The sequence below is a fragment of the Cygnus olor genome, chromosome 7 (genome assembly GCF_009769625.2).
Source record: "Cygnus olor isolate bCygOlo1 chromosome 7, bCygOlo1.pri.v2, whole genome shotgun sequence".
NCBI classification, from domain to species: Eukaryota; Metazoa; Chordata; class Aves; order Anseriformes; family Anatidae; genus Cygnus; species Cygnus olor.
This window is the reverse complement of record NC_049175.1, coordinates 662,731-678,302: the sequence shown is the minus strand read 5'-3', so window position 1 is coordinate 678,302 and position 15,572 is coordinate 662,731. Positions and strand designations below refer to the sequence as shown.

Sequence of the window (15,572 nt, the reverse complement as noted above, 5' to 3'; positions counted from 1 at the left end):
GATCTTAAGAACGGCCTGGCGCCTTTTTAGGTGAATCGGCCTCTTTTAACTTGAGCTGTACTGCTGTGAATCACAGCCTGCCCAGTGACTGCGATGTTGGCTGGGAGCAGGAGGGGAAGGAGGGGTAAGGGCTGGCTGTGGCCCCTGGGCTCAGGGATGGGCACGCCAGTCCTTTCCAGCGAAGGGCAATGGATTAGATGGCCAGAAGACACAAACATCTATGTGTGGGAAACTCAGGACATCAAATACCTTTATCAGAGAAAGAACTATGAAAAATGTTCAGCCTAAGTCCTCTACCTCATGTTTCCTTAGGACTCTGTTGTGGAGTAAAATACTGCGTGAATCTAGACTGGGAAACATGATACTCAGTTTTCTGTCTAATGGATGGGCAGGAGTATGATGAGTGAACTGGGTGTTTAGTGCAGCTCAGAGGGTAGGCTGTGTGTTTTGGGTGTGCGTGGATTTGTGCGTAGTAAGGCGACATCCCACACCTAAAAAGCTGCTGTCAACTTTTTTCCAGAACAGTGGTTTCCTGGGTGTTTTATCCATTTGGCCTAAGTTATAATGCCTTTCAAAAAAAATCAAAAGCATTTTTGCACGCCTTCTTTCATGGTAACTTTATCATCTTATCCCAGTGGACTAAGAAAAAATGAGTTGTGCTCTTCTCACTGGAAGAGGTTTGGAAGATCTCTGCATTAGGATCACTGTTTCTGAAGATGTATGGGAACCTTGGACTGTGTGGATGGGTAGATCCAAACGTTGCCAGAAGCCTGGTTGTGTATGCCACAAAATAGATTGGGATTCATGTTTTCATGTCAACATACTCCTTCCTATTATACCCACAGCAGCCTGTTATCTCTTCTGCGATCAGGTTGGAAATAACATGCAGGAAGCAAAGCTCTTGGAAGGCTAAAGTCTTAGGACAAAGTGAGGATGTGTAGGAAGAGGCAATAAACAATAACTTGTGAAGTTTCTTCTTTCTTAGCTTTGGGGATGAGTGTGTTATATATTCTTTTCTTTTCAATGGACTTTTTAAAGTATTAATTCCTGTCTCTCTCTCCTACTTTCTCTCCTCTCCACCTGTCCCATTTTCGTCTTCTCTTTGCCCTCTCTCCCTCTCCAGAAGGGATAGCTAATCCAAGGCATACTGCTCGTGAAGAACTGAAGCATTCGTGGGTGTGTGTGAAGTTTCAGTCTCACAGGATCTGTCTCTGGTTGTCATAACTAAAACTTGGCAGATGTTTTCCAGCTCAGCATTTGACTCCTGTATTCTTTGTGCTGGTTACTGGGTGATGAGGGCTTGATGTTTTGCAGTGTGAGTTTGCTCTCACCAAGAATGGTGGAATCAAGAGCAGCTGCAATGAGGTCACCTTGCTGTGAGGTCACCTTGCTGTGAGCTCAGCTCCAGTCATCCCGATCTATCAACCAAGGAGTCTGAGTGAGGCTCCTGCAGTGCTAATTCTGACGCTGTTGCTGGTGTACAGCAGGAGAGCTGTACACCTGGTGGGGGGAGTTATACAGCAGGGTAAACCGTGGGCCTCTTTCCCCAGCGAATGACTGGATTTGTGGGCTAGGACATACGTACTAGTGGGCTCAGGTTTGTCTTCCTGCAAACAGAGTTTGCTCATTCCTGACTAAACTGACACTTGTGACTCAGTGGGACGTTTCTTTGCAGCAAGCTGGTGACTGCCTCACACTTGTGCTCTGAGAATGCAGGAAATGGGAATTTTATTCTTAACCACAGCTACAAGAAACTGAAGAGAGAAAAGATGGAAAAATTACTGGGCACCGTCCAGAGGACTTGCTGCTTTGGGAACTACACAGACTTTTCCTTGCGGGTGTCCTCCCCTCCCCTTCCCATATTTTGGTCCTGCCAGCTCTGTTCAGGTCACAGCAGGGACATGACACTCCGTGCCTCACTTTTTCTCTGCCTTCTCTAGGGTTGACCATGTGTTCTCCTGCATCAGTAAATTCTCTGGGAGCCTCAGCATCATCACGTATCTATGACTGTTCCTGTGTATTTCGGGACTTTTCAGTAACAAGTCCCGTTTGTCCCTTGTTTGAGATTGCACCACGGCTATTGTCTCTCTCTCACTTTTGTAGTATCCTTCTCTTGGGGCTGTTGCCATCCCTCATTCTTCTTCACCAAATAGTTTTGCTGGTGTTCATTCCAGGATTTTCCTGGAATTTTCCCTTCAGGCTGCTGCCTTTTCCCCTCTGTTTTCCTTCCTTGTAGCTCTAGCAGTCCATGCACATTTGGGTTTTGGTACATCCCTTACAACATCTGTTACCTCTGAGGGAAGGATGATGTCCAGCGACCCGGACAGCACTCCTTCCTCCCTCTTCTTGATCGAGCTGGTGGGGAGGGGTGGGTCTGAGGAAGTGGTTGGGGTTGGAGCAATACTGTCTTTTTCTTGCTGCCTCTGCCCAGCAGGGGAACTAAAACCATGTTTTTCTGTCTCAGCCACAGAGCAACAACAAAACCAGTATAGTAAGCACTGCAAAAGAAACACCCCCAGTGCAGACGTCCATGGTATCTTCCCCAACCGCTATTTTTTTTCCTGTTTGGTTTAATTTTGATTCTGTCCTCACCCCTTCTCTCCTTACCCCCACCCCTGAGTGCTGCTTGTGCTGCTCTGTTTCAGCTTGTGTTTTGGCTTCGTTCTGTCCGTGTCCCTGTGCTGCTGTGGGCCTGGTCACAGCCTCACAGGCTTTGGGGTGGGGGTGCTGAGCACAGCTGTGGTTGGATGTGGGGATCGCAGCTTGCCTGAACTTCCCCTTGTGCCATCTCTGTATAGTTCTGTGTGTCCCATTCAACTGGTCCTGTTGGCTTTGGGGAGGTTGGTTTGGAAGAAGAGAGCGGCCAGCTCCATCCGCTCTCTGACACCCGGGAAGCTGAGGATGGACTTCAGGACACCACAGAAGAAAGGGTGGACAGAGGGTTTTCAGAGGAGTCCTTAGGTGGCCCGTTTGGCCTGCTCACTTGTGTGCTTGCCCCTCTGCAGCTCGCTGGCTTTTTGAGCTAGTGTTTTCTGTTTGAAGACTGTGTGCAGCTGGCTCCATAGGGTGCCCTGTGCCAAGTACGTGTAGTGGCACAGCTCGGTGTAGGCTGCTTCAGGATGCTTGGAAGATCAGGCAGCAGTGAAATGGGTGACAGAGGTGGGTGGGTGAGCGTACATCACAGCACCGTCATGGTCCCTGGTGGCCTCGCTGAGCCACCCTGCCAGAGAGATGGCAGCGGGAGGAGACGGTGCAGGATCCTGAAGTCTTGTCCCGGTAACAAAGGGATGAGTGCAGGAACTAGTTAGCACCCCATGGCCAGGTGGCTGCTCTTTGTGTCACTGGAGAGTTGGATTTGGCATTTTTTGGGGGGCGGAAGTTCTTGTGTTTGTTGCAGAGTGAAGGGTTCTTGGAACACTTCATAATTTTCTGCTCTCCCTTCACAAGCTTTATTCATTATGGATTTGATACTGAAGGAGCCTTTCTAAATTATTTATTATTGTTATTATTAAAATTGGATCCCACTTTAGAGACCTGTAGAAAAATGAGCCTTTTTTTACAGCCCAGTTCCCTTAGCAACTCCTCAGGAGAGGCATTGAGGTGGTCTGGCTTATCTCCCTTGTAATAAGGAAATTATGAATGTCCCGTTATAAAGGTAAAACACCTGGCAAACTTTCCAAAAGCCTGGGAGACAAAGGCCTCAGCCCAGGATTATCCTTTTCCCCCTTCCAAAGCATTCTCCGGTGAAGATGTTGCTGAGGGGTCATTACTTCATCAACAGCTGTAGAGAGCGGGGGCTGACTATTGTGGTGCTCTCTGGCATTTGTGCCGGCCTGCTTCTCTGGAGGCAAACTGGGGATAGGGGCAGTTGCAGGGATCCTGGGGGCTTTGTCTCCTTGTAACTGTAGCTTTTAGTAGTCTCTCTCTTCAGGAAACCTTCTGTGCAGGAAGTGTGTGGGTGCGCACGCAAGCACACGTGTGCTGTTTGGAGTTTGTGGTTTGATTTTTATGTCAGTTACCTTTTCTCCACTTGCTGGGGAGTGAAAGCAAATGAGGGAATGCTTTGTTACTGTAGTTTAATGATTCTTCCATCCTTTCCTAGGAGCCTCAAACAACTGTTGTCCATAATGCTACAGATGGCATAAAGGTAAGGGATGGGAGTGTTGCCAGAGAAACCTCCACTTCTCTCATCATTCTCATCTGTGTGTCTGAGTTTAGTTTCTGCCTTTGTGGTGTTTGGTTTGTAGCATGTTCCTGAACACTGCGGGCAGCATAGTGGGGGGGCTGTGTTGTATGGATCTAGATCCCTAGAAGAGGCTGAGTATGGACAGCAGTTCGAGTATCTCTTTTCTACAGTGATGTGTAATCACCACTTTTATGTGGGGTGGATGACAAGGTACAGGTGCTCGTGCACTTATTTCTTCTGGAAATGGAGAACTTGTTCCTTTGAGAAAGGTTAGAAGCCTTTCCTTAGCTTCTTGTGGCTATTCTTCTTCCAAAAAGAAGCAACTCCCATTTTATCTCTGATTTGATTTGACAGTTTGGTTACTTGCTCTCTTGTAACAGCGCTGTGTGGATGGCTTGAACTGCTTGTACATGCAGAAGTTTAGCAGCGACGCAATTAAGTTCTGCCAATATTTGGCCTGCTTTCATCCAAATCTTCATTTGTGTCCTCCTGTCCCAGCCACCCTTGCCCATGTGTTTGTGCTTTCCCTACCTTCCTTCACAAAAAAAATAAAAAATCAAACTGCTTACTAACACTCCTGACTGCTGATGCCTGGTAATGCTCTGTTCTGCCATGCAGGGTTCCACAGAGAGCTGTAACACCACTACTGAAGATGAGGATCTGAAAGGTAGGTGTTTTGCCTGTAACTTCTAATACATTTAGAGTGCAGGCAGGGGTTCCTGAAGATTTGATAACTGCTCTGATCTAGCCTCCCAGATTTCTGTGTGTGACTCAGTTCATAAATTTGCCATGACACTGTCATTCCTGTCAGTGGGATGATATGCTGGGGAGCCAGGTGACTTGGCCTTTGCAGTATATAAACCCTGTTTGTCCTGAGCTAATTTTTGTCTCTGAGTTGGAACTCTTTCCTTGCAAGTATCTGTTCATCTCCAGTCCATTTCTAGACATGGAAAAAGCTAGTCCCTCAAGGTTTGGAAGCTGGCTGTGTTTTTTGTGGTTCTCTGCAGGTTACAGGGAGCTGAAACCTCTCTGTTGTTGCTCACTTGCAAAAGAAGCAGTCTCCCTTCTTGCCTCTTTCTGGGAATCTCTTCAGTGATGTGCACGCACCTTTCTCTCCCCTGCCCCTCCCCTTTGGGTCTATTTTTGTTTCAAAGACAGATGATTCTCAGCTTGTTGTCTGTCACTGGAAATGATTTCTCATGTCCCTGACAGAGAAGTTGGTAGAGGGAGAGGCTAAGAAGAGAAGAGATTTTGTGCCTGTCAGTGACCACATCATAAATATTCTGTGCTTGTAAAACTCTCTAGGTGAAGGAGCTCTGAGTCCCATGTCTGCTCATGTTGTTCAAGCAGCTGTCCTCTTCCTGACCCCCTAAAGAAGGAAGAGAAGAAAGAAATTTTCTTGAAGCAGGAAATTTTTCCTGAACAGGTCCAGGATGGGTGAATGCAGTTGGCATTCAGAGGCAAATGTGATAATAGTTTACATTTTGAGGCAGAGGTATTCTCATTCTCCCTGCAGTCAATCAGATACATAGCCAGGGAAAAATCAATGCTGGCTCTGTGGTGTAGCAGCAATGTCACCTCAGTCAGCTGGGCTAGTTCCTAGTGCTTTTCCTGCGGCTTATCAGAAGCTGCTGGCTCCTCTTATATGGAGCTGCAAGGAGCAGAAATTCTCTACAGTACTGGTTGTTTTAGATTAGACCTGACCTTATTACAGCATAGTATTCCAGCTCTCACCTTTTTGCCAAAGAGTAATCTGTGATTTAAGAACCCAGCTTTGAGGGAAAGGAACTGGATGACTTCTGTAGTGTGGTAGTGAAACTGATTTATCTCATCTCTGCTGGCTATCTGTCCAGAATAGATACTTGTCAGGAACCTTGTCTTCTTTGGCAGCTTTTGTTCAGGAGAGGTCCCAGCCTTGAACCAGTTGAGCCAATGGGTGTGCTGCAAGTCAAGAATATGAATGCTGTGAAGAGAGGAAGGCTAGGACGGGGATAGATGGTAGGGGAAGGAGGGCAGCTGGCCAGGACTAAATCTGTGCAGAATTATATAGGGCTGCACTGTTGCAGATCAGAACTGAGATTTCCTCAGAGGTTAAAATATTTTATGATTTTAATAGAAGGGATCATTTGAAAACTTGTTGAGCTCGCACAGTACTGGTTTGTGCTATGGCCAGCTCTATCTGGTAATTTTAGTGCTTTGCTTTATAACTATTTCTTTTCCACTCCTGGCCCTCCTGGTTTTAAGTAAAGCAAGCACTTAGCCAAGATTAAATAGACCAAGGGTTTGGGGGTATTGGAGTTCTCAGTGTTCTGGTTAGCCATGACGCTGGGGAAAAAGGAAGAGCTTGTGCAGCTCTGCTTCTGACCTCTTGTTTTCAAATAGGCATGGGTTATGCAGATTTATTCTGCGTTGTAGGAGACATCTTAATACATCAGTGACAGTTGCCTCAGGGCTATGTTGTTTCCAGAGTGGTGGGGCTGAAGGTAGCAGCCCCCCGTGTCATTATAAATTGCACAGCAGATCTATGTTGTTGAGCTGTCTACTTGGCTTTGCCCTGGAGGATACTTCTGCATGTTTTGTGCCCAGCATTGTGGTTTCTTTACTGTTCTCCTATTTCCGTTCTCTTTTTTTATTTACTGATCTTGCGTGTTTTGTTTGTGTTTTAATTCCCTGCCATGCTAGCTCCCCCTCTCTCCACCGGGGATGGCAGCTCAGTGCTTGAAGGACGGAGGCACAGTGAGAGCAAAACACAGACTGAGTCCATGCAGTCCCAGCTTTCTCTCTGTTTCTCAGCCAGTAAGTCCAGGGGTGGAGTGCTTCACGGCATCTTTTTCCAACTCGTCCCTCTACCTTTCCCATTTTTCCTTCTCCAAGATTTTTCCTTTCCTCAACTTCCTTCCAAAATGTTGATTATTTTTTTTTTCATTTCTAGTACTCCAGAATAAAAAGAAATCAAAAGAACCTTCCTGCAAAATACCCTCCTTTGCACACTGAAAACTTCCAAACTTTTCCTTCCCCTTTTGAAAAGACAGAATCTCATCCAGATTAGTTTCATTCCTTTGCTTTTATCTGGGTGAGGTGTGGACGACTTAGCAGAGATGTTGCCTCTTAGGGTTTCCCTGGGGAAGTTGCTGCATCTCTTTAGGTTCCCTTCCTGTAAATGGGAGTCAGTGGTGCAGTTCTGCAATGGAAGGGGGTCTGTGAGGCTGAATTCAGTCTCACTTGGCAAGAACTTAGGAGCTCCCTGGACGTGGATGGTGCTTGGGAAGTACAGAACAAATAAAAAGCAGTTGTTAGTGAGGATGCTTTGGAGGGAGGCTGTCACTGCTGCAAGACCCTCCAGCATTTCTGAATCCCCCATCAGGTGCGCCTAGTGAAAATCCTTGAATAATGTTGGCTCCGAGAAGCATCTTTCTCTCTGTTGTGCTTGACTTTGCATGTCTGTCGTGCTCATTTGCTGGTACCGTGGTTAGTCTGTCAGCTGTGGTGCCTTGATCCCTCCTGAACCAGCAGTTTCCATAGAGGAGTCTGTGGCTGAACAACAATGAAAAGGGGTGTGAAAAGGCTAGCAGGTCGGAGAAGATTTAGGTGGGGTCTCAGCCTTCCCCCTGCACACACACCTTACTAGTTGTCTGTACTAGTTGTTCTGTTCAACACTGCAACAGAATGATCCTTAACATGAGTTGGGAACATCTGAAGTATTTGATTCTACTCAGGTCAGTCTAGTGGGAAGAGAGGAGCAGGCATGCCCTCTTCTGTCTCTTCCTGTAGTCTTGTCCTGGTTTCCTGCGCACAGTGCCAGTGTCTCATGATGCAGCAGTCAGAGCCTCTTTGTTAATAATTTTGAAGTAGTTCTAAGAATGTTAAACTGCTGGTTTGTGAGGCATAATGGGAAAGGTGTTTAGCCTAGCCAGAATGGAAGGGAAATGGTCTCTTCTCAAGTCCTTTTTGCTATGAAGTGTCCATCACTGCTTTCTTATTACCTTGTTCCTCTTGTTCGTAGCGAGGCCCTGCTTGGTGCCTGGAGGAGTGCCAGCTCGCTGCTCAGTGAGCAGTGTGGGGGCAGCATTCTCCTTCCCCGCTCCTCTCCGAGCTGAGGTGTGCAGTGGTTTGGATGCCCTGTTTCCTTTCCCCTTCTTTCCCATCTTGTACTTGCCCTCGTGCTGCTCTGTCACCACCCTGGCCAGTGTTAGCTTGCCAGCTAACGGAGCACTAGCTCCGAGGGATCACAGCTCGGAGCACTGTGCTCCGAGGGATCTCCTGGAGCAGCGCCCAGCCTGGCTGATGTGACAGGCAGCAGAGCGGGCACAGCTTGTTGGGACGTGGGTGTCTCTGTGCCAACAGGGGTTGGGGCTTGCGTGTGTTTGTATTTCTGTGTTGGTTTTTATTTTGCTTTCTGGTTTACGTTTGTTTGTTTATTATTTTAATGCTTACGTTTGTTTTGCAGCTACACAGTCCTGTGAAGAGAAGCTTCTTGCCTGGGACAGCCCAGGGCAGACATTGGAGTTAGAGCGTGCTCGGTCGGAGCCTTTGCTAACTCCAGTAGTTCCCTTTGTACTTAACAGTGCACCGTGTAAGTTAGCAGCTGGGTAGCAGTAGCCGAGTAGTGCAACTAATGCTAGCTCCCCTAGACGCTGGGCTCCCCTTCTCTCCTCCACCTCTGTGCCCTCACCCTCTTGCCGGGCCGGGAGGGGACGGCGAGCCCTGGGAGCTCACCATGGCCGGCACCCGGCGGGCCTCAGGCCGCCCCCAGGCGGCGCTCCCGGCCTCCGCGCCCGGGCGGAGCCGGCTGCGGGGAGCGGCGGAGGCCGCCGGGAGGAGCCCCGGGGCCGGGGGAAGTGGGGGTGGCCGGGGCCGGGCCGGGTTGTACGGCCTGGGCCGGCCTCGGCTCCCCTGAGGACGCTGCTGTCCCCTCAGCGCGCGCAGGCAGCCCCCTCGCAGGTCCTGCTGCGGCGGCCATAGCCAGCCGCTGGGGAGCTGTCCTCAGCCTGCGAGGCTGCTCCGCAAAGGCAGGAGAACGGCCGGAGTCAGGCGTTCGTGTCTGTGCTGGTGTTTGTGTCCCTGCCTCGCTGCAGTGTGCTAGGAGGCCCTGGGGATTCATCACAGCTGGTGTGAATGCCTTCCCGCCTGGAATCCGGGGACACTGCCCACTGGAAAAAGTGGGTCGCCTTCTGTGTGTCACTTCGGGCTCAGGGCACGTAGGAAAAGCAAGAAGGCAAGTGCAGTGTGATGGAAGGGACTTGCGTTGAAGGGATAGGGTCAGCGCTGCTATGTGGTGACATTTGGGAAATGGGTGCAGATCTCCTTGAGGCAAGCCAGCACATGGTGGCTGTGGTCTGCAGATTTGTCACTTGTCCCAAGTGGAGCCTTTCCCATGGATCACATTTTACAGGCGTGGCACACGTTTGGGAGGGGCATCCAATGTGCAGCCATGCTTCATGGGGAAGCCGTTCCAGGTGACTTGTTTGTAAAGACGTTTTTCATAATAGGCGTAGCCCACTATGTCCTTTTGATCCATTCCTTCTATATGTTACTTAGTATGTGGAAATTTATACAGGCTGAGTGGTAGAACTGACTCCCTTACCATCGTGAGCCAGTTGTTCCCTAACCAAGATGTTCCTGTGGCTAACTGGGTAGTATAATCCTCTTAATAGCTTTCCAGAGTGGGTTCAGGCATCTTTCTGAGCCACTGCGATTATCATCTTGTTGCTCTTCAGCTGTACTTCCCAGTGCTGGGATGATATGCACATGTGGATGAAAGTTTAAGGTGAAGGGGAGTTCAGACTAACATCTTCTGGCATCTAGAGTGGAATTCAGCTTTTCTGACTTGGACATCTAAAGATGGTAGGTTGCATTTCAGGACTGTGCTCCTAATGATAGGCATCTGAGATACCTCATGTGAGGCTTGCAGAGGTGCTTACTTCTTTCAGGGCCTAAAGGAGAAGACCAGTGACTAGTTCCATTTCAGACACCTACACTTTAGATGCCTAAGGGCAGATGAATTACAGTTCTGGTGGTAGGGATTGGAAATTATTTGGTAACGGTGGTGGTGAAGATAATGATAGAACACCTCCTAAATCCTTGTATGATGTGTACAATATACTACCTCAGGGGAAACTGGGGAAGGCTGAAGAGCTGTTGGGTGTGCATACAGTCATAGAACTCAAGTTGTGTTACTTAACAGAGCTGAGCCAAACTCTGTCAGTGTTAAGGAGACTAGATATCAGTAGGGGTGATGGAAGGCCTCAAAGGGGATGGGGCCTGGGCAATCAGCTGTGGCAAACCAAGAGAAGAAAGTGCAGGGGTGCTGGCCAGAGCAAGGTCAAATCAGCAGCAGACAGCTAGCCACCTGTCTTTGCTCATCCTGAAGTCCAGTGTGCTGGGGCTGGGTTAATGGCAGTGCTGATAAGGGCTCTGCCACAGGGCTCTGCGTGAGGGATAGTTCATACTAGTGTATACCTAGGCCCTGTTCGTCCAACCCATCCATCCTGCTGCGGTTGTCTTTCTAGCTTGTGGAAGTCATCCCTACATGTCCCAAATGCTTGTTTGCAGCATTCATAATAGCTGAGGTATCAGTGATGGTGATAGGCAAGTTGTTGGGAGATTTTTTCCAATTTGCTTGGTTTGCGTGGTAGCCATTTGCCCATGGCTACTGTGGTGAAGGGTTTCTACAAGTTAAGCTGCTAGACAAATGCTTCACATTGGCAGGTTCACTGACATTCATTGGTCAGAATCCCTGGAAGCACCTAGAGCTGTCATTCAGGAGACACCTCTGGTGCATGAGACAGGCCTTTCTAGAAGAAAAAAAAAATGAATATGATATCTTTATTTCATTTCTCCCTGCATTATGGGATCACCATTCCCCTACCATACCACTGCCCCCCTACTCTCATACGGATGGCTGTCATTACTGCGTATCTCCAAAATGCAGGGAGCAGCATCCTATGAGATCTACGCTAATGGTGCTCTGCAAATTGCTTGTAGGAAGCACCCACTAGCCCCATATTTCTATCAAAGTCTTATGTGCAGTTAAATTGCTCTTTCTTATTGTTTGCAGTGCGTAAGCAGGAGATCGTTAAGATAACAGAGCAGCTGATAGAAGCCATCAACAATGGAGACTTTGAGGCTTATACGTAAGTACTGTTGGTTAGTGCATAGATGCCTTCTGACAGGTCACCAATCAGTTTATGTACAAGTTATGTTGTGGTTCCTGGGTATGAGTAGGAGTTGTACAATTGGGTATGGTAAATACTGGTGTGCTTTTTAGCCTCTCTCATTTGTTGTCAGGGATATAGTAGAGCTGTTTAAATGAACTTCGGGTAGAAGTAAGGTATCAAACAGCAACGGGAGTAGCAAAAGGAAAATGCCCTGGCTTTGTAAGCTGTGTGTACGTGTTTGTGGGGAGGGGGAGAGAGAGCAAGATGAGCATAAAGAATAAAAGGTTGTATACCAGAAACACAGAGGCTTGTTTTACATGAAATGCCAACTGTCACCAACCCTGTGGTGTTGCAGTAGTACCCCATGCTCCAAGAACTTACTCCTCAGACTAGTGAAATGGCTAGGTGGACACAGTGCAAGTCACGTGCCATACCAATACTTCATTGTGTAAGTAGCCTTTGGGCTTAGATGCAGGCTGTAAGGCTGCGTTGCTTTTCTTTGCAGAAAAATCTGTGATCCTGGTTTGACCTCATTTGAACCTGAAGCACTGGGGAACCTGGTTGAAGGAATGGATTTCCATAAGTTTTACTTTGAGAACTGTGAGTGGGTAGATTTGGTAACACCATCAGCCTTTTCTCTAATCTTCATTTATTGCACATTTTGGGGAAAAATTGCTCTTGTTTTTACTGGCTATCATAGCCAGCAAGGACTTGGTTGTACGTGGATTGTGATGCATTTATAAGAGACAGCATTCTTTCTCTCAAAAGCCTTTTTCAGCAACAAGTTCAGTTCTAACTCTCAGATCCCTTCACTGTACACATATGATTTGCCTGATGCAAGCATTTTGTAAGTGTCGATAACAGGAGCTTTAAAAGTTTGAGGCACCGGATTTCCTACTGATATGGAAATGGAAAAAATGAATACATTTGTGTGGAAACAACCTGTATGTTTGGGATAGATGTACTGAATTGTCAGATGTGAAGTTTATTATGCACAAACTGCTGACACGTGTGAACTTGGAGTCCTTAGTATAGGCCATTACTAGTGCTCTAACTATGCAGAGACTTTGTCTCTCTAAAAAGCCTGTTCTGGAGTAAGTTTTACACTTCTCTGAGACCTGTTTGTATTTAATGCGGGCCTGGCGTACAGATCTCCTGACTGTTGACTCTTGCAACATTTCTGATAATTAAAACATTTTTTCCTATAACTGAGGAAATGGCAGTACTGATGTTGATAGAGTAGCAAGTGTCTTTTGCAGAAGTGAGAGCAAAGGAACCAGGCTGTTCTAGGCAATAATACGGGCTAAGTTTTGAAAGACAGGTGATAGGGAAAAGAATTGGACAGGCTTGGATTTTGCCTGGAAAATTACAGGAGCAATTTTTGTTGTATCCCAGAATCAAGCTGGAGGTGAGTAGACTACAAAAATTGGAGGATGCGGTGGGAGCTGTTCTTCTCTTAGTGGTAAAACGAAGCTGACAGTTTTATGTGTTCTGCCAGTACTGTCGAAGAACAGCAAGCCGATACACACCACCATCCTGAACCCCCACGTCCATGTCATCGGTGAAGATGCTGCCTGCATCGCATACATTCGCCTGACACAGTACATCGACGGCCAAGGCCGGCCCCGCACCACGCAGTCTGAAGAGACTCGCGTCTGGCACCGCCGAGATGGCAAGTGGCTGAACGTCCACTACCACTGCTCTGGAGCCCCTGCAGCACCTCTCCAGTGAGGATCATACATGGGTATGGACTACCTGGGAAAGAATATATCATACACATCAAAGGCTGCTGTATGTGGGAATTCAGTGCCATACTCCCAGACTATTTAAGGGCGTTTAGCTGTGAGAGAACCATTTTTAGTTGTCTGCAGGCTAAAAATTTCCACTGGTCTGTGGAAGCCTTGTCCTCTGGTCTCTGGAGGATTATCTGCCACTCCTGACAAACCAAAGCCGTGTGCCAGATGGTTGCTGCCGAGCATAGATACCCTTGTACCTGTAGTACTTGCTCCTGTATATTCAGCTTTGTGCTCAGACAGAGCATACAGAGCAGAGAGTATCTCACGGTGTGCACGTGCACAGGCTTGCTGTTTCCCAGCTGTCAGGGATCTACCTTTCTTGTACTTCACTACAGAAAGGATTCTTGTTTGGTTGATGTAGTGTTGCCAGACAAAGCTGGTAAAATCTTGAGCTTTGACAAAAGCGAAGAGGTCAGTTAGCAGGTGCTGAATAATGCCTAGATCTAACAGACCTCTTCTGGCAATGCCAACAGCACAGGTGATTAAACTACCAGCAAGGGCAGATACTGTCAGACTAAGGAGTGAATCCAGCCTTAAGCACAAGCTATAAATGTTGGTATACAAGGAGAAAAAGGCAAGCATGGGAGGAAAAACTTGGAGTGAAAGATTCTTTTCATATAATGTACTACTAAACCGTGGTGAAATTACTTAATTTTTTAGGCTATTTTAATACCTTGTCTATGAATCAGGGAATGGACGGAGCAGGTAGGTAGTTTGGAGAATCTGAATGACATGTTGGTGATTTCAGAGAACTTTTTAATGAGAATGTCATACTCTAAAGAGTATGTTATAAAATCTGTAGAGAGCAATTTCTATGCCATAAGAATGAAGATCTATTTTTATAGAATTTACTACCAATTTGCTGATGAGCAGAAGCTATTTAGCTTACAATGTTGAAAAACTCAGAGGAAAAGAAATCTAAACAAATAATATCAGAGGTTTTAAAACATTCCCCAATTAGCTTGGCACAATTCAGCATGGGAGGAAACTTCATTTATAAAATTTGACTTGAAGCAATAATTGTTTCTTGCTATTAAAGGAGAGCAGTATGGTTCCACTTACTTTTTGAAGTATGCTTTTTAGGCATTTTGGTGTCTTTATTACTTTACTCTTATTTAGATGTACAAAATCTTTCTGCTTCCTTTCATTGTATGCTGAAGTATATGACACATTCATTTTAAAGATCTAAGTTTCCTAATCTTAAAACATTTTACTCACAATTTTCTATTTAAAACCAAAAGAAAAGAAAAAACACACACTCTACACCTGGGAGGCAAGCTTTTTAAAATGTATTCATTTGAGAATGAGCCACTTGAGTATAGTTACTGCACCGTGTGTACTACTAAGAACTAAGCCAAGAGCAGTTAGCATTCATTTGGATTGTGAGGGATTGAGCCCTAGTGAAGGCAATGGAAAGGAATGTGAACTACCACAAGCAAATTGCAGAGGTCACAAATGGAATTTGGAATGCAGAAGTCAGTCAGGATGCCCTAAAAGCAGGGGAGCTTTCAAGAGAGCTGGACGATCAGCTGATTTTTTTCAGCAGGGAGTAAGGCAATGAGAAGGATGCCTTTGGAGGGAAACAAAAAATAACTTATTTTCATTGTTCTTCATCACGGAAGTGTTGAGGGAGACTTATGTCCTAGACATAATCTACTGTGAAGTCTTAAAAAAGATACAGAACAAATTATGACTGGTATGGCTCTGGCTATGCCTAGAAGTTCTTAGGAAGCTTAGGAGTGAAGTGTCTTAGCTGCTACAGAAGAGTTATGTTTCCTTGACTCAGCTGCTGAAACGTTGCACCTCTTCCAAAAGCATGTACTGAAGAGCTTTTGAAAACTACAGAATAGGATCCATTTCCAAACCACAAAATGTTGGTTAAAACAGTATTTAAAAAATAAAATCAAGTTTAAGTATTTGCATGCATTTCTGGGTTCTGAAGGAAGTGTAACCACATGCAGTTATGAGTGGCGTCAGCCCCTATTGAACCACATGGAATCATTTGTGAGCTGTGTTGGCCCATGTGCATTGAAGGTTAAGGATGAAGAAGGAATGAGGTGAATAGTGATGCTTAAATAGAAGTCAGTGGTTTGCTCTCACCTGGAAGGCAGAGTTCAGTTTTGGGTAAGTCACCGTGAAAAGATGCAACAGCTATAAAAGAAATTTGAGGATAATCAGAGGACTTCTGTGCAAGGAGAGAATAGTAACCAAGAAGGGAGAGAACTAATAAGAGAGTTGGGGAAAAAAAAAAAAAGCAAACTAAGATATTGTATAAAAATGCTGAAGACTTTAAAATAGTAGTTATAGATCTTTCTATTCAAGGCAAAAGCCAATTGGCAGTGAGGTGGAAATTGTTCCTTAGGGCCAGACTCTTTGATCACCCCTTTGGGAAAACTTCTTCAACTTCTGGCACATGTCACTATTAGATAGTGG

At 46.3% G+C, this 15,572-nt stretch overlaps 1 protein-coding gene across 18 annotated transcripts in view; it reads left to right on the top strand.

Annotated features, from left to right (window-relative positions):
* Positions 1 to 15,572, top strand: part of CAMK2G (calcium/calmodulin dependent protein kinase II gamma) — a 114,644-nt gene that overhangs the window by 96,064 nt on the left and 3,008 nt on the right. For 2 of the 18 annotated variants that reach the window (XM_040564469.1, XM_040564470.1), the window contains 8 exons: positions 2,465 to 2,533; positions 4,103 to 4,147; positions 4,805 to 4,853; positions 6,869 to 6,982; positions 8,634 to 8,759; positions 11,244 to 11,319; positions 11,849 to 11,943; positions 12,842 to 13,070. In XM_040564469.1, the coding sequence (XP_040420403.1) occupies positions 2,465 to 2,533; positions 4,103 to 4,147; positions 4,805 to 4,853; positions 6,869 to 6,982; positions 8,634 to 8,759; positions 11,244 to 11,319; positions 11,849 to 11,943; positions 12,842 to 13,070 (803 nt within the window). Of the gene's footprint in view, positions 1 to 2,464; positions 2,534 to 4,102; positions 4,148 to 4,804; positions 4,854 to 6,868; positions 6,983 to 8,633; positions 8,760 to 11,243; positions 11,320 to 11,848; positions 11,944 to 12,841; positions 13,088 to 15,572 lie in introns of all 18 variants that reach the window. The other 16 variants (XM_040564479.1, XM_040564478.1, XM_040564486.1 and 13 more) reach the window with 12 other exon arrangements.